This window comes from Peromyscus maniculatus, chromosome 5 (genome assembly GCF_049852395.1).
Source record: "Peromyscus maniculatus bairdii isolate BWxNUB_F1_BW_parent chromosome 5, HU_Pman_BW_mat_3.1, whole genome shotgun sequence".
NCBI classification, from domain to species: domain Eukaryota; kingdom Metazoa; phylum Chordata; class Mammalia; order Rodentia; family Cricetidae; genus Peromyscus; species Peromyscus maniculatus.
The window spans coordinates 88,429,876-88,453,119 of record NC_134856.1 but is presented as its reverse complement, the minus strand read 5'-3'; the positions used below and the strand labels follow the sequence as shown (position 1 = coordinate 88,453,119).

Here is a 23,244-nt window from a genome sequence, read left to right as displayed (position 1 = left end):
AAAAAAAAAAAATAAATAAAAATAGTGAAATATATCTTTTATTATTATAAAATGATCAACTATTAATCAATCAATGTCTTCTAGTAATTCAAAATAATAGGTGAATGACTCTAAAGGGTGTTTTTAGAAAAAAAACTTTAGCTTCTTAATTTTCTTAAAAATTATTTTTCTAATCTCCCATATTCTTGGATCTATAGAATTAATATAGTAAAAATGGACATTCTACAAAAAGAAATCTATAGATTCAACGTAATCTACATCAAAATTCTGACACATTTCTTCACAGACTTTAAAGAACAATTTTTTACTTCATTTGGAAACACACACACAAAAAAAAAAAAAAAAAAAAAAAAAAAAAAAAAAAAAAAAAAAAAAAAAAAACCCAGGATAGCTAAAACAATCCTGCATAATAAAAAATTTCTAGAGGTATCTCCATTCCTGATTTCAAGTTGTACCACAGAGCTATAGTAATAAAAACAACATGATATTGGCAAAAAAACAGGCATGTAGATCAAGGGTACCAAATTAACAATCCAGATATAAATCCATATGCCTATAGATGCCTGAGCTTTTGATCAAGAAGCCAGAAATGGAATAAAGACAGCATCCTCAAAAAATAATGCTGGTCAAACTGGAGGGTGAGTGTAGAAGAACCTGAATAGATTAATACTTCTCACCCTGCCCCAAATCAACTGCAAATGGATCAAATACAACAAACAAAACCAAATACACTGAACATGATAGAGAAGAAAGTGGAAAATAGCCTGGAACCCATTGACCCAGGAGAAGAATTTCTGAACAGAACACCATTAGCACAAGCGCTAAGACTGACAATTAATAAATGAGATTTCATAAAACTGAGGGTGTGGATTAAGGGGGAAATTCATCCATTACTGGTGGGAATGCAAACTTGATCAGCCACTATGGAAATCAGTGAGGCAGTTCCTCAGGAAGATGGGAATTGATCTACTTCAAGATCCAGCGACACTATCTGTGATGGTTATTCTTGGTTTTCAGCTTGAATACATCTGGAATTAAGCTGGGTCTTGAGATAGATTGATTCCCAATTTTCAGAGAAGTCACCATACTGATTTCCAAAGTGGCTGTACAAGTTTGCACTCCCACCATCAGTGAAGGAATGTTCCCTTTGCTCCACATCCTCTCCAACATAAGCTGTTATCAGTGTTTTTGACCTTAGTCATTCTGACAAGTGAAAGTGGTATCTAAAGTCATTTTGATTTGCATTTCCCTGATGACTAAGGATGCTAAGCAATTCCTTAAATGTCTTTCCGCCATTTGAGATTCTTCTGTTGAGAATTCTCTGTTTAACTCTATAGCCCATTTTTTAATTGGATTGTTTGATATGTTGATGTCTGGTTTCTTGAGTTCTTTATAGATTTTGGAGATCAGACCTCTGTCAGATATAGGGTTGGTAAAGATCTTTTCCCATTCTGTAGGCTATTGTTTTGTCTTATTTACTGTGTCCTTTGCCTTACAGAAGCTTCTCAGGTTCAGGAGGTCTCATTTATTGATTGTTGCTCTTAGTGTCTATGTTACTGGTGTAATATTTAGGAAGTGGTCTCCTCTGCCAATGCATTCTAAGATACTTCCTACTTTCTCCTCTATCAGTTTAGTGTAGCTGGATTTATTTTGAGATGTTTGATCCACTTAGATTTGAGTTTTGTGGATGGCAATAAATATAGATCAATTTGCAGTCTTCTACATGTTGATATTGAGTTATGCCAGCAACATTAGTTGATGCTTTTTTTCCCCAATGTACAGTTTTGGTTCTTTTGTCAAAAATCAGGTGTTCGAATGTGTGTGGATTGATGTCAGGGTCTTCAGTTAGATTCGACTGGTCCGCATGTCGGTTTTTATGTCAATACTAAGCTGTTTTTATTACTATAGCTCTATAGTAGAGGTTGAAGTCAGGGATGGTGATGCCTCCAGAAGTTGCTTTATTGGAGGGAAGGGGTAACAGAGGAGATCATTATGAGTAAACTGAGGGTGATGGGGGGCAATTGAGAGGAGGGGATTGGGGATGAGAACACGAGGGAACAGGATGGTCCAGTTGGGATAGGGATGGAGTTGGAGAGTAATAAAAAACATATCTTGATAGAGGGAGACATTATGATGTACGGGAGAAACCTGGTGCTATGGAAATTCTCAGGAATCCACAACAACATGTAGCAGGAAGTTTCTCTGGTCCTCTGGCCCTGCAGTCAGGACAAATCTCTCCCACCTTTCATGTCCCACAGCTGCTTGGTACCAAGTAAATACACCAAGGTTTATATTATTTACAAACTCTATGGCCTGTGGGTCAGGCTTCCTGTTAGCTAGCTCTTATAACAACTCATCCCATTTCTATTAATGTGTATGTTGTTACATGGCTGTGGTGTTACCAGTCTGCTGGCATCTTGTTGCTCCTTGGGCAGTGGGTTGGCATCTCTGTCCTGACCCCACCTTTCTTTCTTCCTATCTTTAGTTTGAATGTACTGCCTAATCTTATTCTGTCTCACCATTGGCCAAACAGCTTTATTTATCAATCAATCAGAGCAACACATATTCACAGTGTACAGAAAGTCATCCCACAGCAAGGATGACCCCAGATTAGACTACTAGCAGTAATGAAGAGGATTCCTGAACTGGCCTACCCTGGTAATCAGATTGGTGAATACCCTAACTGTCATCATAGAGCCTTCATCCAGTAACTGTTGGAAACAGGTGCAAATATGCCCAACCAAGCACCAAGCAGAGCTCTGGGAGTCCAGTCAAAGAGAGAGAAGAGCGATTATATGAGCAAGGGAGGTCAAGATCATGATGCAGAAATCTACAGAGACGACTGAACCAAGCTCATAGGAACTCACAAACTTTAGACTGACAGCTATGGAACCTGCATGGGACCAGACTAGACCCTCAGCAAACGGGAGACAGATGGGTATCTGGGTCTGTTTGAAGAGCCCATGGCAGTGTGGTCAGGATCTATCCCCAGTACATGAGCTGACTATCTGGATCCCATTACTTATGGGTTTGCACCGGATAAGGTCCTAGAGCTACAAAGAAAAGTGGACATATGCCCTTACCCCCAACTCAGAATTAATTTCCAACTGATAACCACTTGCAAGTAAAAGTTCAACCCCCCCCCCCCAAGGGAGTCTCACTGGGAAAACAAACTACTCTTACGGGTTGTTGGGTCCCGGGATCATGCAATGATGGGGTAGAGACCACCAAAGTCTATTAAACCAGAAGCAAACTTTATTCCAGGAAAAAAAAAAACAAAGGAGAAGAAAAATAAAAAAAAAAAAAAACAAATCACTACAGGGCACAAAAGCTTATCAGCTAGCCAAGACCACAACCAGTGTTCAGGGTCCTGAGGCTGTGGCAATGCAGGCAGACTCTGGCCCCCTTTTTATAGTAAGGGAAAGAGCATCAGGCACAGAGCTCATGCTAGGAGTCATATTGAAACAACTGTTAAAAAAATAACTTTGGTCCAGACAGTTGCTGACTATAAGGCGTCAGGGCATTAAAAGTTAGCCCCTGGCTGTTTACAGAGGAGCTGACTGTAAGCCGAGAGCCATTGTTAGGCGTTAACCTTTAGAGCTGATGACTGTCAGCTTCCGTCTCTTAAGCTTATAATTTTATATTTCTATATACCTGGACCCTCCATGGTAGACTGTTTGCCCAACAGTAGATGGATAACAGGCCATCTTCTGTTGGCATCTTTGGAGTTCCTTGTCTCATAATGTCATGTCAAGGGCTTTTCTTTTCTTTTTAATTTTACTTTTTTTTTTTATTTTTCACACACACACACACATCTTTTAACCCTATAGTTCCTTTGCATATATATTATGGCTTCCAGTTTAAAGGTTTTATGGGATTCCTGGATGTACAAATGAGTGGGATTCTGAATCTTTATCTTTTTTGTGGCTTTTTGGGCTCTTTTCCTTGTGTTTGATTTTTTTTGTCCTATTCCAATGTATTAGTTTTTGTTTTATGTTATGTGATGTTACTATATCATATCATATCAATCATATTTCCTTAGGAGCCTGTTTGTTTTCTAATGAGAGACAGAAGGGGTGGATCTGGATGGGAAGGGAGTTATGAAGGGGCAGAGAGAGGTAAATGGGGTATCAAAATTAATTGTATAAAAAATCTTTTTTTTTCAATAAAAGGGAAGAAAGAATTCTCTCTATCATAAATAAGTTAACTGGCTCTCATTTTATCCTCACTTGTGGAAAGCAGCTTAACTCCTCCCACATGTCATGAACTATTCTTTAGCCTAGAAGGCAGAGGAAGAGCGACCATTACTTAAAGGACCTGTAAAGAAGAATATCAAGCAGAGACAGCTTATCCTGAAGAGCGACAGAAGATGAACTCCAAGTGTCAACGTGTGGAACTGAATGATGGGCACTTCATTCCTGTGCTGGGCTTTGGTACTGCTCTACCTTTAGAGGTAAAAACAGTGATGCATGGTTTGAAAATTCAGAGGAAATAGAACCAGAATAAATGTAAATCTATATGACTTGCAAAGTCACTCACTTCCTGGTTACTCTGGGCTTCCTGGATTCTCTCTTTCCTCGGGCTAGGGCCTGTAACAGAGACTGTTCAGAGACAGAGTGTGGTCATTAGCTTCCTGTTAATTATCTTTGAGCCATGCTTTCTTTTGTTTAAATCTATTTCCTTTTGCTTGACTTCCTGAAAATGAATATTACAGAGGCTTTAAATGTTTGCTTGCAGTGTATTTTTCCTTTTGAGAAAAGTCTGTTCAGATAGGCTACCGATTCAAAAAATGGATTATGTGGTTTTTGTTAGTTTTGAATTCTAGACTAGTGTTTTGTAAGAAGAATGGTTCTTCATGTTCTATAGATTTTAACTACTCTTGAGTGACTGATACTTTTTAATTACAGGGTAGGGGTTTGTGGTGTAAAAATCTCAAAATTTAATATGATTGTATTTTTATATTTCTTCTGTTGCTTCATATGCTTTGAGAGACATATTTTAAAAGTTATTGCCCACATAGAAGCTGTTATCTAATTATCTTTGTCTGTTGTAGCACTTTTTATTATAAGTGATACATGGAACCAGTTTATGTGCCCATCATTCAGTGAATAGATAAGGAAAATGTACTATGTCACTCCTGGCTAAATATAAAAGGACATCAAGTGAACATATTATGGAAATACTTGCTCATTAGTCTTTATTGTATCACTATTCACAGTATTTAAGTTATGAATCCAACCTAGGTCCCCAACAATAGAACAAATATTATATATATATATATATATATATATATATATATATATATATTCATTCAAGCACAAAGATGGCCAAGGTTTTGTTTTTTTTAAGAAAAAGAATAAAAGTAAAAGTAATCATATAAAGCAAAGAAATCCATTATCAAAAGGACAAATATCATGTTTTCTCTGATTTACAGTTCCTTGATTTTATATAGGTACACAAGATCATGTGTGTAGATATGTCTATCATAAAGTGAAATTGTTTAAGTTAATAAAGGGGATTAATGTGGAGGAAATGAAAAGGAGGAAGGGGACCTGGCAGTGGTGGCACACACCTTTAATCCCAGTACTCGGGAGGCAGAGGCAGGCCGATCTCTGTGAGTTCGAGGCCAGCCTGGGCTAGAGAGTGAGTTCCAGGAAAGGTGCAAAACTACACAGAGAAACCCTGTCTCAAAAAAAAAAAGAAAGAAAGAAAGAAAGAAAGAAAGAAAGAAAGAAAGAAAGAAAGAAAGAAAGAAAGAAAGAAAGAAAGAAAGAAAGAAAAGAAAAGGGAGAAGGGAAGGAACACAGTGTTGGGTGAGGCATATGCTCAACATTATATGCTTGTATAAAAATGTTCTTATGTAACATGGTACCATATGCAGTAGATATACACAATAAAAGTATTTTAAAGCATAGATAAATCATTTCATCTATTCATTGTGAATTATTCATTTATAAAAGAAAATGGTATTCTTTAATTTGTAGTGACATAGATCCAACTGTTGTATACATTCCTATGATTGTCTGCTAAAGGGAAACATTAGTTACTTATGCTGTCTCAGAATAGGACACTATAACAAGTTAACTTGAATAATAAACATCACTAGAGGCTGAGGCTCGAAATGACAGGGGATGGACAATGATCAAGAGAGTTTATGTGCCAGGAATGAAAAAGCAGTTGGATAGAAAGAGTAAGGGTTTCATCAATTCTCGCTCATATAAACCCTCCTCTTTCTCACTAATTAGGCTTCCAGCGTTCCACCCAGGGCCTAGCCGTGGATGTCTGCATCCAGATTCCTCAGTCCTTGGATGGGGTTTATGGCACAACTATTAGGGTGTTTGGCTATCCTATATGCAGGGATGCTTGGCTCAATCTGGGAGGAGGGGACTGGACCTGCCTGGACTGAGTCTATCAGGTTGATCCCAGTCCTCAGGGGAGACCTTGATCTGGAGGAGGTGGGAATGGGGGATGGCCTGGGGGGAAGGGGAGGGGGCAGGAAGGGAGAGAACAAGGGAATCTGTGGCTATTATGTAGAACTGAATAGTATTGTAAAATAAAAAATAAAATAAAATATAAAAAAAAGAAAGAGTAAGTGTTTGTGTCTCTTAGTTTGGAGGAAGAGTGTAGTTTGCAATAATTTAACATGTATTTCTCAGTATCTAAATTTAAAGAAAATAAGGAATGAAAATGGATGGAAATTATAAGTCATGTCAAATGTGGGCTGTCCCTATTTCTTCAGGGTGCATGGTCACTGAACACGGTTAGTATCTGAAATTAATACATATTAACTGAAACAGAATTTTGAAAAAAATCTAGCTTTAAAGATCAGAAGCATGTTGATGTTCAATGTTTCATACATTCTCAAACTCTTTTCCTATTAAGTTGCAAATTTGTCTACATAAATTATATACAAAAGAAGTAAAAAAGAAAACTAGCTGTCAACTTCCTCAATTGCAAGTTGATTGTAACCAGAGAGATTTTTATACTTATTTTTTTGTTGAAGATATTTTACACTTTTATAAATCCAACTTGTAAAGATATTAGTACAATAATGTTTCTAAAATAAGATATGTGAGTCATTTAACTTTGGTGCTCTGCTTTGAGTTTGGCTTATTATGTCATTTTCTTTATATGATATGGGCTAAGTAGATGTCCCCATGTCTTATTTTTGTGGCTGTCGATGTTTCCCAGAAGTATCACTCTGCAAACAGGCTGGTCTTGAAGCTTCAATCCCCTGGGCCTTTCCAGTTCTGTTATTACAGACTTTGGTTGCAGAACTAACTCCATTAACTATTCTTGGTGCAAAAGAAACAACTAGAAATAAAAATGGGACAATAACCTAGCAGAAATGAGGAACTTAGTAATGGAATTTAGACATAATTGATCTGTGTTCAACATGTTGGACTTAATACATAATAGTACAAACAATTCTTTGAAATGAAAGTGTAGACCTGGAGAGTTTACTTGCCTGGAATGAAAGCTGATTTCCAGTAATGTCATTAGCCTGACCACAGATGTGTGTCTATAGACTGGTTCTAGAACTTTGAATTCACTTTTTTGTTCTATAAATTTATTCTTTTTAATTTTGTTTGTTCTCTTTCTTATCTCCTCTTTTTTCTCTCATTGTCCTCTCTCTCTCTCTCTCTCTCTCTCTCTCTCTCTCTCTCTCTCTCTCTCTCTCTCTCTCTCGCTGTGTGTGTGTGTGTGTGTGTGTGTGTGTGTGTGTGTGTGTGTGTGTGTGTGTGTGTACTTGTTGTGTTCCATTGTGGAGGACAGAGAACAACAGTCTTAGGTCATTTCTCTTCCACCATTTGGGTCTAGGGTTTGAAAAAGGGTCATCAGGACTGTTGATAAGTTCTTAACCTGTTGAGTCATCTCAATGGACTAAAATGTTTTTAAAGTGTCCAAAGGACAATGATCAACAATAACAAGAATTGCTTAAATTCCTGTGGAGGAAAGTAGAATAAAAGGCATGAGAAGATTGGGAGCACTTGAGAAATCAAAAGAGGCAAAAGGTGATATCTAGAGAAGAAAGCAGGTGTGTCATTGTGTGTTGTAATTTCATTGATAAAACTAAGAACACTGATTTCATAATATGTGTGGCAATTTACTGCCTGGACAAGCACTGGGGCTCTCATAAATGAACTTTGATTTGGAGACAAAACTTGGGGATGTGGTAAGTCAAGTGTTTATGTAACAAACTGAAAATGAAGATCTTTGAATGGAGGCTCTAAACAGTATCCATTTAAACACCAGAGCACCCTTTGTGAAGTCAGTGTTTGGGTAATTTGATGAGTTCTGTCTTCTTTTCCTGAAAGAAAGCTCATGGAAGATCTACAGTATAAGAATATGTAAGAATTAAGTTTGTAGGAAGAAACCAAATGAGCATTTAAACTACCTCAAACAGCTAGAGAAAGATTTACTTTATGCGAGAAAAGGGACTATCAAGTTTTGGCCACACTATGATCATGGAACAGGACCTAGTCACTCAATGACCAGAGTACAAGGGAAACACAGATGCTGTCTTTTAAGCTGTATTTTTGTAGCTAAGGAAAAGGAAGAGGAAAGGAAGGATCATTAGCGACAGATTAGAGAAGTTAGTCTCTTTTTTTTCTTAAATTAGCTGTTTTTCTTGAAACTAGAGGGTCTGTGATCTTTTCACAATCATCAGTTATTTAAGGGAAGGGTCAGCTGTTTTTCTTCTGAAATCATCAAATAGCTGACTTCCTGGAACTTTGACACAGTTTTATGGTCTTGGCTTGGAGGTGGGTGGAATTCCCTTACACTTCATTTAATTTTTATGTCAATTGGAGCATATTTTCCAGTGTAAATTTTGTTTATTATTCTTATGATTCCCTGTAGTAAATCCTGGATCCTAGGTGCTAGCTGAGCCCTCATTTGGCAATGTTCAACCTGTGCTTGGCAAGAACAGATGAGGTTCCCAGATTGCCTCACTCTTGATACCACATCGACAAATGTCACAGTAAACGTACATGTAGTCTTTACCTCAAAAGATGTGGGGGGAAATTAATACCAGATCAGGTCACATTTTGTGCCTGAATACATTCTGAATCATGAATATCTGTCTATAAACCTTTTGTTGCTCCTCAGGTTCCCAAAAGTAGGATTAAGGAGCTCACCAAAATAGCTATCGAAGTTGGCTTCCGTCATTTTGATTCTGCTTCTGTTTATAAAACTGAAGATTATGTGGGAGAGGTCATCCGAAGCAAGATTGCTGATGGCACTGTGAGGAGAGAAGATGTATTTTATACAACAAAGGTTCTGTTTACGTAATGTACCTGTGAATGAACCATGATATCTGATGCTCATAGGATTAGATCAGTAATTGATAGTGAACAGTACTTACTGGTTTATATTTTACTTGCATGCATTTGCATATTGGATACAGTGTTGATTGACAGAGAATGGTTTTCTCATTATTGCTGTATTTAGATTCATGAATTTAATTTGATTTGATGCCTCTCATTCTGACATCTAAGTTCATAGGAATATGATGTAAACTGGACTATGGAAGAGTCGGTAGCCTTGCTTATCTCCTGGATATCTTTCTAAAAGTTCTCATTACTCTCAAAATTTTAGATACTTTTATCAATGAGAGAAAATAAGATTAGATTTTGGATGTTAAGCAGGATGTAACTAATATAGCATTAAATAAAATGTTATAACTATTTTCCCTACAATTACATATATTAAAAATTACATAGGCAGACAGTGACAGAGATAGGCTCCCCAGATTGACATCCGTCCATATGTGCATACTAAATAAGCAAAACAGCACACACATATGCAGATACCCCCATCACAAACTATTTCATATTAAGTTGCCTGGATAAGAGTATTAGACTCTCACTGTGCATTTTAAATCCAGTTAAAACATAATATTGATGATGAGCATTATTATTTCTTGATTAAAATGTTGGGTCTTGAGTAATTTCCAAGATTAATTCATAATAAACATAAAAGATGTGCATGGCTAGATCAGAATAAAGAACATTTGGCAAGAAGTAGAATATTCCCCCTGTGCACATCAATTTCAAATCAGTAGAAAAATGTCTCCATGTTAGGTAAAGTAAATGAACAAATTGTCACAATTTATTACTTCAACCTGAATTTCACCCTCTACTATAGGTCTGGTGTAATTGTCTTCGCCCAGAACTAGTGAGGTCTTCTTTGGAGCAGTCACTGAAGAAAGTTCAGCTGGATTATGTGGACCTGTATCTCATGCATTACCCAGTGGCCCTTAAAGTATGTTGTTTGAATCTCCAGAAACATTTCATTTAGAGTAGTTTATATTTATGATGGCTTAGTAATGCAGCAACTATAGGTTCTATGCATCTAAAATACAACTCCTGCTAAGGTGCAGTGATCACAGTAGATGAGAGGACAGAATGCTTGTAAGATTCAGAGGAGTAGAAAGTTTTCTGTGAGATGGCATCTTCTAGAGATATCAGAGAAGCTATATTCATGAAGTCTTACAAACATGCCAACTAAAGAAGATCTGAGCAAGGACCAGTAGTCGTGTTAATACTGAAGGGGAAATCTCATGAGGCCTCAGCACTAGACAAAGAACTAGAGGCAACTAAGGAATAAGAGCAAGAGAAATAATTTTCTCCAGGGAAGAGATGCCAAATTGGTTATCCACCTACTGGAAAGCCCTAAAGAATGATAAAAGTCAACTAGAATACTCCGTAATGACCCAGAGATGCAATATTTATGAATACATACAATAGGTATAAGAAAATAGAACCACTAGGCAGTGATGGAGCATGCCTTTAATCCCAGCACTCGAGAGGCAGATCTCTGTGAGTTCAAGGCCAGCCTGGGCTATAGAGTGAGTTCCAGGACAGGCACCAAAACTTCACAGAGAAACCCTGTCTCAAAAAAAAAGAAAGAAAGGAAGGAAGGAAGGAAGGAAGGAAGGAAGGAAGGAAGGAAGGAAGGAAGGAAGGAAGGAAGGAAGGAAGGAAGGAAGAAAATAGAATTCTACCACGCAAGAGAATTTCATATAACTCTACATTCACAATACATGATAAATATAATTACACTAAATATGAACCATCTATCTTATGGAGGCTCAGTTTTCAGCAATCCCTTTCCCTAGAATCATTGCTTCTGGTTGGAAAAATGTGTTTGTTGAGAGGTTACTTTGGTTTTTTTGTTTTTTGTTTGTTTGTTTGTTTTTGTTTTTGTTTTTGTTTTTGTTTTTCGAGACAGGGTTTCTCTATGTAGCTTTGCGCCTTTCCTGGAACTCACTTGGTAGCCCAGGCTGGCCTCGAACTCACAGAGATCCGCCTGCCTCTGCCTCCCAAGTACTGGGATTAAAGGCGTGCACCACCAACACCCGGCGAGAGGTTACTTTAACATTTGCTTCTGTTCCAGCCAGGAGAAGATGAGTACCCAGTAGATGAACATGGAAAACTAATATTTGACACAGTGGATCTCCTTGCAACCTGGGAAGTGAGTACTGGGATTAAGGAGCACAGTGGGGTGTGCAGGGAGAGAAAAAATCAGACCACAATTTCATACATGAAAATGGGGTGTGTCTTCTGTGTTGGGGGTTATTTCTAAGGGCTGTTTTGTTTAAGAGCTGGGGTAGCATGCATGCCTTTAATGTAATAGAAACAAAGGAGTTATGCAACCACATAAAATATTTTGTGACCGTCGTTTCTTCTTTAGGCAATGGAGAGGTGTAAGGAGGCAGGACTGACCAAGTCCATTGGGGTGTCCAACTTTAACCGCAGGCAGCTGGAGATGATACTGAACAAGCCAGGGCTCAAGTACAAGCCTGTGTGCAATCAGGTGGGGATCCTCAGCCTCTTCTCTTGTTGTTCATTTTTTTTGTTTCCCTTCTTGCCACTGGTCAATAGGTACTCTTTTAGCATTCATCTTAGATGGGGAACAAACAAGCTAACAGCACAGTATTTATGTACAGGATATTTACAATAGTAGATTGTGTTTCACTCTGTGAAGTCTTAGTGGAAAATACTCTCAGATCCTATCCTTGTATTTTAGAGAGGTATGGATGATCAATACAGACTATAGTCATTCATCACACTCCGAGGAATGGTAAACTTATACCTGATATGTTAAGAATGAACAATGATTAATGGGGAAAAGCTGTAAGGAACTGTGCTTAGATAAGACTGAGAAAGCTTGAGATGTCCAGGAAACGAGGATGCTGTGAAATTAACAGATGATGCTGGTCTGGGTTTCTGTAGGGTTCAAATACTTTGTTGATTATGAACCAAGACTTAGCTACATTAAGAATTACAGCAGACTACAATTCTCATCTAGTTTAGAAGGAAGAAGTTTGTTTGGCAATATTACTTGAGTTTATAAAATTAATACTCAGAAACTTAACACTTCAGCTGACTTTGTTTATGAGCATATTTCAATTTCTTCTCCTGGTTTGTGGCATCAAATTGTGTGAAAGAACTTCCTTGTATCTGTGGCTCCATTCTCTCGGGTATTTATAACAACTTTCAGTAGACAAGATAAGGTCACATATAGGAAATGAGGGTGTATGCTATTTATATTGTTGGCAAATAAGGATCAAATCACTAGATATTCAAATAAGAAAAATAATGTGACAATAATTTTTATGTAATTTTATGATAACTTTAAAGCACTTAAGAAATTTGAATGGATGGTACAAATCTTGGATATTTCTTCATCTATGTCCAAAATTGTTGACATTTTGCAAGTCTGCAAATTATAGTAACATATATATGATTAAACATTAATATATGTGTGTAATATGTTGCCAAACCTTTCAAAGTTAGATGCACATATCACTATATCAACCTCAAATGATCTCATAAATCTTCTCCTAGGAATGAAGACATATTATTTTATGATTTGATTTGCATTATGAAAACTGAGTTTATAACATTCCTTTCTATATGTCTTCTTTTCTTGTATATGTGCTTATGGAGTACATACAGTGTGTACAGATGTATATGTGGAGGCCTAAGGCTGATGTTAGAAGTCTTCCTCTACAGCTCATTCCTTGAAACATGCTTTCTCATTCAAACCCATTTTGAATAAGGCTAGTCTTGCAATCTTGCTAACTGGGTCTCTTCTTGGATCATTTGTCTCTGCCCTCAAACTATAGAAATATGGGCAGAGCAGTCTGCCCATCTCAAATAAATGTAGGTTCTTGGAGTCTGAATTCCAGATCCCCTTCCTTGTATAGCTATTGCTTTAACTACGGAGCCATCTCTCCAGCTCTCATGCTGTTATGAATTATCAGTTCACAGTAAAATTTCCCTGTTCCCCAAATAACATTAGGTAGTTTTTCTCTCATCAAGGTAAAATTGGTATTTATACATCCTTCCCAAATATTTTCCCAGCTTTTTATACTTTCATGTAGACCAGTGTTTTTCCCAATGACATCTAGGAAGAATACTTAAAATACTGGATTGATTCAGATATTTATATTTTAATGAAAGATAGTTTTTCAACCACTGCATGCTTATATAATGAGGAATTGAGTTTGAATGACCTATGACACATAATGTTAATTTTTTTTTTTTTTTGCCAAGGAAACATCCTCCCATGTTCCAATGTTCACATGGGAGTCGATAAAGTATCATGTACTGATACAATGTCCTGCTGTTCGTGATGTTCCATTGGCAGTGTGGTAATGCTAATAGTCTCAGGCAGATCTCTTCTTTTTCAACATTTTTTCCTCCATTGTAGATACTGTGACTTGGGTGCACGATGATTTAGAAGAAGGAATTCATACTTTATGATGAACTGTCACATAATATTTGTGAATCCATCAAAGATACTTGCCTGAGTCAATTATTTTGCTTCAGTTTGACAAAACTAATTCTCCCTTTCAGCTTTATCCTTACTTGTTATTTTATTGTATATGAAAGAAAATTCATATAGCAAGTTCAGTTCCACTATAGCTATTGGTAAATTTATACCTTTAGTATAAATGTTCTGAAAAAGGAGTTGCTATAGTAACTACAATTGATTATGACCTGGAGTTTTTCTTTTTCTATGTCTAATTACCTTCCTTTTTGTGTGCACGTTCTTATGAAAGTATTGATTTTGAATTATTTCACTTATTTGGATTAACTTTTAGTTTTCAGTTCTTGCTAAAATCTGCCAAATTTGAGGTTTCTACCCAACTGGCTTTTTCAACCTATAGACTTTACAGTTCATGCTTTGTTGTACTATTTAATAGTCAAAACTTAGTAATTCTGTTCCCTATTCTGCATCGAGGCTCTGTCATGATTCTGCCTACAGAAGATGAGTATTTGCACATAGGATTTTGTGCAAAGTTTGATTGAACTCAAAATGGTTGTTTTTAACTGTTCCTAGGAAAATAAGGCATTATAGTTTTTAAATTAAAATATGGAGAATTGAATGGAAATTATGGGTAGTAATGGGGAGTAAGAGTGAATAGGATCAAAGTACAAAAGGAAATGATACAAACATGTCTTTATGAAACCCATCAGTACAATAAATGTATTGATAAAACAAATATATCATGGGGCCAGTGAGACAGAAGAGTGAGTAAATCCATTTACTGCCAAGATAGAACACCTGAGTTTGATCCTTCCCATGTCGGAAGGAAAGGACTGACTCACACAAATTGTCCTAGGACCTCCAAAAGCATACTGTGGTACATGTGCACACATATGTACACACACACACACACACACACACACACAAACACACACACACACACACACACACACACGAGTCTCCTAAATTCTGGAGTTAGAGATATGAACAAGGACAGTATTTTCTTTCAAATATTTAAAAAATTGTATGTGTTCTTTTGAACATTTATATATGTTCCTTGGATAAAACCCCCATTTATCCTTTATTATTCCCTTCTCTACCCACACACAAACCCCTTCTACTTCCAAGGAACCTCTATTTTCATAACTTTTTAAAAAGACCCACTGAAATTAATCAAAGTTTCTTGAATAAGAATGAGTTGGTGGTTATTTGCTTAAGTCTTAGTGTTGTTATAGTCAATGCACACTTTGTTACACAAGTTGTCCTAATTCAGCTTATTGTATTTTAACACTTTTCTTTAAATCAAAGTGAATATTCATGTAATGTGGTATCTTTATTCATTCCTCTGCAGGTAGAATGTCATCCTTATCTCAACCAAATGAAACTTCTAGATTTCTGCAAGTCAAATGACATTGTACTGGTTGCCTATGGTGTCCTGGGAACACAACGATATACAGGATGGTAATGCGGTTATTAAAAATTAAACATAAAAGCTGGGCTGAGGTGGAGCACAACTTTAATCCCAGTACTGGAGAGGCAGAGCCAGGCAGATCTCTGTGAGTTGAGAGGCCAGCCTAGTCTACAGAGCCAGACCCAGGAAAGACACCAAAACTACATAGAGAAACCCTGTCTCAAAAAAACCAATAAACCAAAAAAAATTAAAATTAAACATAAGTTAACAACTGTTGTTGACATACTTATAGTCCTACAGTTCTAAGTTCATACTCTGTAATCTGGAAGCTGAGATAGTTTGCATTTTGGAGTGAAAGAAAGATGATATTGGTGGTACCAGTTTAGAAACACACTTGGGAAAACCCATTGTCTATGGCCATCTTCATTTATATTTCAAACTTCTTTACATGCTATAGATTGAGTTATTTACCCCCCTTATATCTCATTCCAGGGTGGACCAGAACTCCCCTGTTCTCTTGGATGAACCAGTTCTTTGTTCCATGGCCAAAAAATACAATCAAACTCCAGCCTTGATTGCCCTGCGCTACCAGTTGCAGCGTGGGATTGTGGCCCTCAACAGCACTCTCAATGAAAAGCGGGTCAAAGAGAACATAAAGGTAATGATGAGGCTGTGGGCTTCAGAATTGTTCATACTGAAGCATTATTTGTACTTCTTTAGAAACTCGGGAGCCTGTATCAGCCTTGTCCTTCTACCTTGCTTTTGCAGGCTTTTGTCTTTTATATACATTTGAAGGGTTTTATCCTGCTCTGTAATAGCATCATAGCTTTTGTTGTAATATAGAACTAGAATTAGATTGAAGATAGATTTCTTGTCTTAGCATCACATTGGCAATGCACCTAGTAACCTTAAGTGAATGAAATGACCCTTTGTCATCTGAAATGAGGCACCCAAACTAGATAATCTTAGGTCTGCAAATTATTTGTGTTCTGTTTCATATTTTCCTGCATATACATTTATTTTAACACTCAGGTATTTAACGTCTTTAAATTTAATTTTCTGTCAAGTATCTTCAACCCCGGTAGAAAGTAACTTTCTTTTCAAAGAGGAGGTCATTTATTTTTATCATGAATAGTTGTATGAGTTCAAGGAACAACCCAATTCCATGTATGGGCTCCATATAAAAACATTTATGCAATTAATTGTTCTTTGTAGGGATTCCATATATAAAAATATTTGTGCTACTATTTGTTCTGTGGTTAGAATTTTTCCTGTCTCATCTGACTTCAGAGAGTTTTTCTCCTCTTGGATGGGTTCTGTCATGTCTGCTCCAGGACATAGTAGAGCACTGTTCGCAGTAGAGCCTGCTTCATCTCCATGTCGTTCCTTGGCCTCTCCAGCTCTTGTCTTCATAGTTCTCAATGCTTCCTCCAATCAGCTTTGGCTTTACTTCACTACTTTGCACAATTTCAAATTAGTTTCTGAGTTCTTGGAAAGGGCTTTCATGTATGATTATGTTCTAATCTAGATCAGGAATACCATTACTTCTGGCATATTCTACTGGCACAGTGCACTACAACCAGGGAAGTATGAAGACATGCAGGAAAAACTTCTTCCACATTCTAATTCAAATGGCTATATATTCACAAAATAGAGTGGACACTGCAAGACATGTAGTAGACATTTTTATAATCTTTTACAATTTTTATATATTTTACTAAAATATAATTACACTACATTCTTCCTCCATTTTCCTTTCTCCATCACCTTTCCAGTTCCCTACCTCTAACTTCTCCCATATCCCTCCATTGTCAAATTGATAGGCTCTTTTTTCCCCAATTATCATTCTTAAAAATATCTGTATGTATGTGTTAGTATTCAACATTGTATAAATTAAACATGCTGAGTCCATTTTTGTTAATGGTGCTTATATGGCTTCAAAGCTGACCCCTTTGTACTGGGCAACCAATTAAGAGAATGACTTCTGGGAAAGGCTAACTCTTCCTCTGGAATTACTATATGCTTATTGTCAATCCATTAACTATGCTGTTGTATTCTGGAAATTCATTGGTTTCAGCTTCTTAAGTGAATTTTGAAACTTTTTCTAAAAAAAAAAAAAAAAGCTCCTTTTCTAATTTTCGTTATGTATTAACATGAAATTAACATGAACAGGAATTCCTTCTCTATAGGCTCATATTCTTCATGATTTTCTTTTGTGGTTGACTGGCATTAAGCATTCCTGTGTGGAACACACCAATATTCTTCTCTATTATTTTGAAAATGTCATCCTCTGTTCTTTTCACCTCATTTTTTTGTTCTACCAGAATTGCTCATTTATGATTTCAAGTGTCAGCCAAAGCATACTTTCAATTTGAAAATGGCTAACAAAATTCACCATTCCATGATTATGGATCTCTCCTCACTCTTGTGGTCAGTTAACATATTTTACCTAATGCATTAATTATCTGGAAATGAGTTTGGCTCTCCCAAATGACAATGCTTCTCACTTTTGCTCTTACTTAAACATAGCTTGATGATATCTGGTGTCTGTTATTTTACATTTTCATATTTTCTGTGGAGATTTTTTTAATTTGCAATAAATACATGCATACATCATGCACAGGAGAGTCCAGCTTTGCAACCGCTTTTTCACGAGCTAGTGCTGTTCTATTACTGAGGTGTTACCAAGAAGTGAGAGAAAAAAAAATGGGAACTTGAAATATCTTGAGCAGTTAAATTTCTTGTGCTTTTTAGGTCCAGGGAGTTTTCTGGAGTTTTAGGTTGAGTTTGTTTTTGTGGATGGTTTTGTATTTTCTGATGGTAGTTTACTTTGAGGTCATCAATTTTAAAGTGGGCTGGCCTTAAGCTGGCAATGTAGGTGAAGATGACCAGGAACTTCTAAACTGAGTTCTGCCTTTTACAGTCTAAGTGGTGGGATTATAGATGTGTGTCATCACACCTGGCTTGCTTTGGTTATTTATGCTTTTTTTCTGAAACAAAAGGTTTGGAATCCACTTGCTAACTTCCAACCAGAGTGTTTAAGTCTGCCTTTGATATCATGTCTGTTCATTATTTTGGAGACTATGGATTTTTGACAGTACTGTGATGTCCAACCCATGATCATTTTATTGGAATTTTCTATTATGTAGATAATATGTTACATACTATACAAACTATCATAATTTTCATAATAAATAATCTGATTGTATTCTGTCTCATTTATACATAGAAACCACTTAATTTTGTGATTTTTCTTGATATCTTTTTTGTTTTAATAACTTTCAAATATTCAGGTGATTTTACATCCATGCCTGTTAGTTAAATGAGTAAGTAGTTGTTTGATCTATATTCTTATTCTGTCATTCTCTCTTGGTATTTATTTTCAGATTAAGACCAGTGATTTATGCATTCATTTGTTTCAATGTTAATAATTATAAGTGATCCTATTCATTAAACTGCCCAAACTGTATTAAAGATGACCTCCTGGAAGCCAGTTCTTAATCATTTATAAAACACCATTATTAGTAGTAGAATGTCCATTTAAGTTATGTTTTAAACAACATGCTTATATTTGATTGCTTTCTTTTCAGATGTGGAAATAAAACTATATGAATGATGATTTCTGAATTGTGTTTCACATTCAGAAAATTGCACTCCCAATTTAGGTCATCTAAGCAATGATGTTTTCTTCTTTGAATCACATCAGATTTCTTTCTTTCTCACCTTCCATTCAAATATCTCTTGCCTGTGTGTTGTGGATAGATTCAATATGTAGATGGATTCGAATCATGCTGTCCCTGATATGTGTTTCTCACTTGGGTGTTTTGCTGAATACCTTTGTATTTTGTAAGATCTGAGATTGTTCAACATTTTTGTCATCACAGTTCAGTCTGTTGTATTTATAATGTGCCATTGGCAAACATGCAGTCTAATTTTCTAAAAATGGTTCTTATCTAATAGGTTTTTGAATTCCAGTTGAGTTCAGAGGATATGAAAGTCCTTGATGGACTGAATAGAAATCTGCGATACTTGAATACACCAATGTAAGTAACTTTGGCGACATGTTTTACTCCATTTATTTTCAGGGTGAATGCTTTTAAAGTTATCTCAATAAATATAAAGAAGGCAGGGGCAATTAGAGCCCAGAATTTGGAAAAAAAACTTCTGGAATTCTTTCTAGTCTGTTCAGAGTTCTGACCTTTTTCACAGGAGCAGTGTAAGCAGACCCAGAGACACCTTAATGTGTTGTACCTGAAAGTCTGCACTGTTTCAAGGAGTATGCAGGTCAGCCTGCATCACTGCTGAATCTCCAGCTTCCCAGTGGTGATAAAAATCTATATGCCCTGTAGATATGCACTGTGGATATTTCAAGGAGCCCATTGAATCATTTCCAATACCAATATCATGCCATCATGTCATTTTCTTCAGCACTTGCTTAAATTCAGATCCCAGCAAATTTATTCTATGTCATCACCTGCATGTGGAATTGTTCACTCTATTCAGGAAATTAAATGATTTTTCTTAATACTGAAAACTTTCATTTCTTTCTGATGTGCTTTTGTTTAGGACCTCAGTGTTCTAGTTTGAGAACTGCTGTCTTGATGTGTGTAATAGTACAGTGGGTTTGATTTTCTGAAATGTAAATAGGTCAATGTAGAGAACTTATAGAGAAATGTAGAAATTATAGCAAAAACATTTAAGGCCGAAGGAAATGCTGAAAGTCAGAAAAGCACTTCCTTGAAAGTGTGAAGACCTGAGTTTGACATCTAGAAACCATGATTAAAATCTAAGAGCAGTAGTGTGCTCTTGTAAGTCAAGCGATCTGGAGGAAAAAAACACAATAATCCTGGCGGTTGGCAAGTCAGCCATCCTATGATAACTAGTGAGTATAAGGTCAATGAGAGACCCTGCCTCAAAAGAGGTGAATGCATTCTTGAGGATTACATCTAAGGATTTCCTATGTCCCTTATATTCATGTGCATACCTGTATACACACATGTGCATCTACAATCACAAATAAAGATGCACACACATATACATGGACACACATATGCATTAAAAAACATAAAATACTATATTGAAACATTTCCATTGATGTAGAGAATTTATAGCCCAAAGATGCCATATTTTTCATTCTAGAGAATTTGAGTTTGAAATGAGATGCATTACAAATGAAGGAAAGTAAGGAAAATGTATTCTCAGTCCCCATGGGAAAATTACTTCAAAATGAAAAATATGATATTGTGTAAAAATTGTAAACACAATGAAAAATTGCATGTAATAAAAATTTCTAGATACATTTTAATTTTAATAATATACTGAAAATGAATAAAGCAGTACATATTACATAGAGAGACAACTATTATTCATATTATTATCTTCTATAAGTAATCTTTTAACTCTTTATAACGAATGTTCCTATTTTGTTATGGTGATCTATGGTTATCTTCTTGGATGTGAGATTTTTGTCTTGGACAAATATTGTTTCCATTACTGAATAAAAAACACTGTATTTTATTTGGAAGGCAGTTAATGAATGCTTGATCAATTTTTAAATTAAAATTAAATGTCAGTGTAGTAAATTTAAGCCATTTAAGCCAATGTTTCTGAAAATGAAATATTAAGTTACAAATACATTTAATACATTTAAATTGGATAATGCATATCCCAAAATACTGATATATATATATATATATATATATATATATATATTGCTATTATTCCATCTAATTTTCCTATATCATAATTATTTAAAGAAATTTTAATTGGAAATTTAACATGCACATTTATTTGTGTTTGATCATATGGTATTACAAAGACAATGAACTTCACATTTTTATTTAATTAAAAAATTATTCTCATTTGTTTTCCTGTTATTGAAAATAGAGTCTTTTCTCATACTCTATATACTGGTTATAGTTTCCCCTCCCTGTATTCGTCTAAGTTCCTCCTTACCTCTTCTGTCCTCTGTATCTTCTCCATTTCTGTCTTTCATTAGTAAAGAACAGGGTTCTAAGAGATAACAACCAAACATAACAAAATAAAATATAACAAGATAGAGCAAAAAACATCACATCTAGGCTGGACAAGGCAATCCAACAGAAGGAAAAGGGTCCAAGAGCAAGCATAAGAATCAGAGACCCATTCATTCACATTATCAGAAATTCCATAAAAATTCTAAGCTGAAATGAGCCAGAAGTAGCAATGATATTACTACATTTTTCAGGCAATAGGAAGTCAACTGTGACACTGGACAATATCCTGAGCATAGGATATTGTCCTATGCTCTAAGCCTGACCCCACAGTGACATATATCTTCCAACAGGCCGTACCCATTCCAACAATGTCATACCTCCTAGTAGTAACACTCCTTATGAGATTATAGGGGACAGTTATATTCAAACTACCACACTCTCCAACACCCTTTCATTTGTCCTGGTGGCACTGAGAGCAGTGTGTCACATAGTATACCCTTTTGTCTAATCAGCTTTACTAACAAATGTTTACTGCAATAAGTCATTGGTCTGGTTCATGGCCTTTGGTTTCTGGCACACCATCCTCACCAAAACTCCTCTGGGATATCCTGTGGCCACCCTGAGTCATGGAGATCCTACATGGCACCAGTGGCCTGAACTGACTAGCTCAGCTACCACCCAGATTCACACAGTTGACCCACCCTAACATCTATCCCCTCTAGGGACCTGCTGGAACTAATGAAGGGATTGATCCTATGGAATGATGCCTGCAGGATCTCCTTGAGAGTTTTTAATATAAATGGTTAGGTACCTTCTTCCTTAAAAATATTTTTTCTTGCCGGGCGGTGGTGGCACAAGCCTTTAATCCCAGCACTCGGGAGGCAGAGCCAGGTGGATCTCTGTGAGTTCGAGGCCAGCCTGGACTACCAAGTGAGTCCCAGGAGAGGCGCAAAGCTACACAGAGAAACCCTGTCTCAAAAAACCAAACAAAAAAATATTTTTTCTTATTTGTTATCTAAATTTTTTAATTGTATGCATTTTGACTACATGTATAACTGTGCACTACATGCATTCCTAGAGCCATATGAACGAGAGGAGGGTAGATGATTCCTAAAACTGGAGTTACAGATGGTTGTGAGCTACCATGCAGGTGTTATGAATAGAACCCGGGTCTTTTGGAAGAGCAGCCAATGTTTTCAATGGCTGAGTCATCTCTCCAGTCCCTCTTTGCTATTGTTGATAGATACATGTTTGAATATTTGATTCTTCATTTTTTATATGTTGAGTACTAGGGAAAACAGGATAATCTGAATCATTCATCTATTACTTTCTTTACAAGTAGAAAGCAATGGTTTTGAAAGTAAAAGAAGAAAATTTTATACTTCCATGCTAAAATCAGCTTCATAGAAATAATCCCTTGAAGAAAGAGAATGATCAAATGCATTACATATTTTCTTTGTCTCTGCAGGTTTGCTGGCCACCCTAATTATCCATTTTCTGATGAATACTAATATGTGCCGATGTCTGTCAGAAGGTTTACTGGCAGGAGACTGCTCAGGTGCTAATGTCTTGGCTTGTAACTTCTACTCTATAGCAATTCAGAATCCCCTGGAGCTTTTTCAGCTAAAACAGAAAAAATTAAAAAATAAATTGTGTCATTCTGGAACCAAATAAAGACACATTCTCCAACAATTTTCAGAGTCATTGTACTACTTTAAAGCTTTATTTTTCTATGATTAATGATGTCCCCAAATTAATTTGCCTACAGGTCTGTGTACAGTGTGTGGTAGATGAAGACAGTCATTTTATAGACAGTTCTTCCATAAGAATAGGTAGTGTTTTCATCCTTTGAGGAGTAATAGTTAGCAGGTATTTATTAATCTATGTTTCTCTAGCTCCCAGATGAAAAATGTCTGTCATGTAGCTAGAAAGGGGAGACATAATTGAGAAGGGTGAACAATAAACCCAGAGCTACATGAAGCACTATGGGATTAGAAATGCCAAGGCTTACAGAATGGGATTTATTACATGAGGGCTGTCAGAGTGGGGTGAGAAATGAATCAGCCTCCAATTACA

The 23,244-nt window shown here is 36.3% G+C and overlaps 1 protein-coding gene across 1 annotated transcript; it reads left to right on the top strand.

Moving 5' to 3' along the window:
• The first annotated feature begins 4,291 nt into the window (after positions 1–4,291).
• Positions 4,292–22,865, top strand: LOC102913435 (aldo-keto reductase family 1 member C21-like). Its single transcript, XM_006987831.4, has 9 exons — positions 4,292–4,453; positions 9,112–9,279; positions 10,150–10,266; positions 11,401–11,478; positions 11,698–11,820; positions 15,134–15,243; positions 15,686–15,851; positions 19,154–19,236; positions 22,637–22,865. The coding sequence occupies exons 1-9, from the start codon at positions 4,370–4,372 to the stop codon at positions 22,677–22,679; spliced, it is 972 nt and encodes a 323-aa protein (XP_006987893.3). The 5' UTR covers positions 4,292–4,369; the 3' UTR covers positions 22,680–22,865.
• The last annotated feature ends 379 nt before the right edge of the window (positions 22,866–23,244 follow it).

What these genes read in the sequence shown, in the direction of transcription:
- LOC102913435 (XM_006987831.4), top strand. Translation starts at nt 4,370, where the DNA reads ATGAACTCCAAGTGTCAACGTGTGGAACTGAATGATGGGCACTTCATT. An exon ending in GTACTGCTCTACCTTTAGAG is followed by an intron (nt 4,454 to 9,111) that starts GTAAAAACAGTG and finishes GTTGCTCCTCAG; the next exon opens with GTTCCCAAAAGTAGGATTAA. An exon ending in ATTACCCAGTGGCCCTTAAA is followed by an intron (nt 10,267 to 11,400) that starts GTATGTTGTTTG and finishes CTTCTGTTCCAG; the next exon opens with CCAGGAGAAGATGAGTACCC.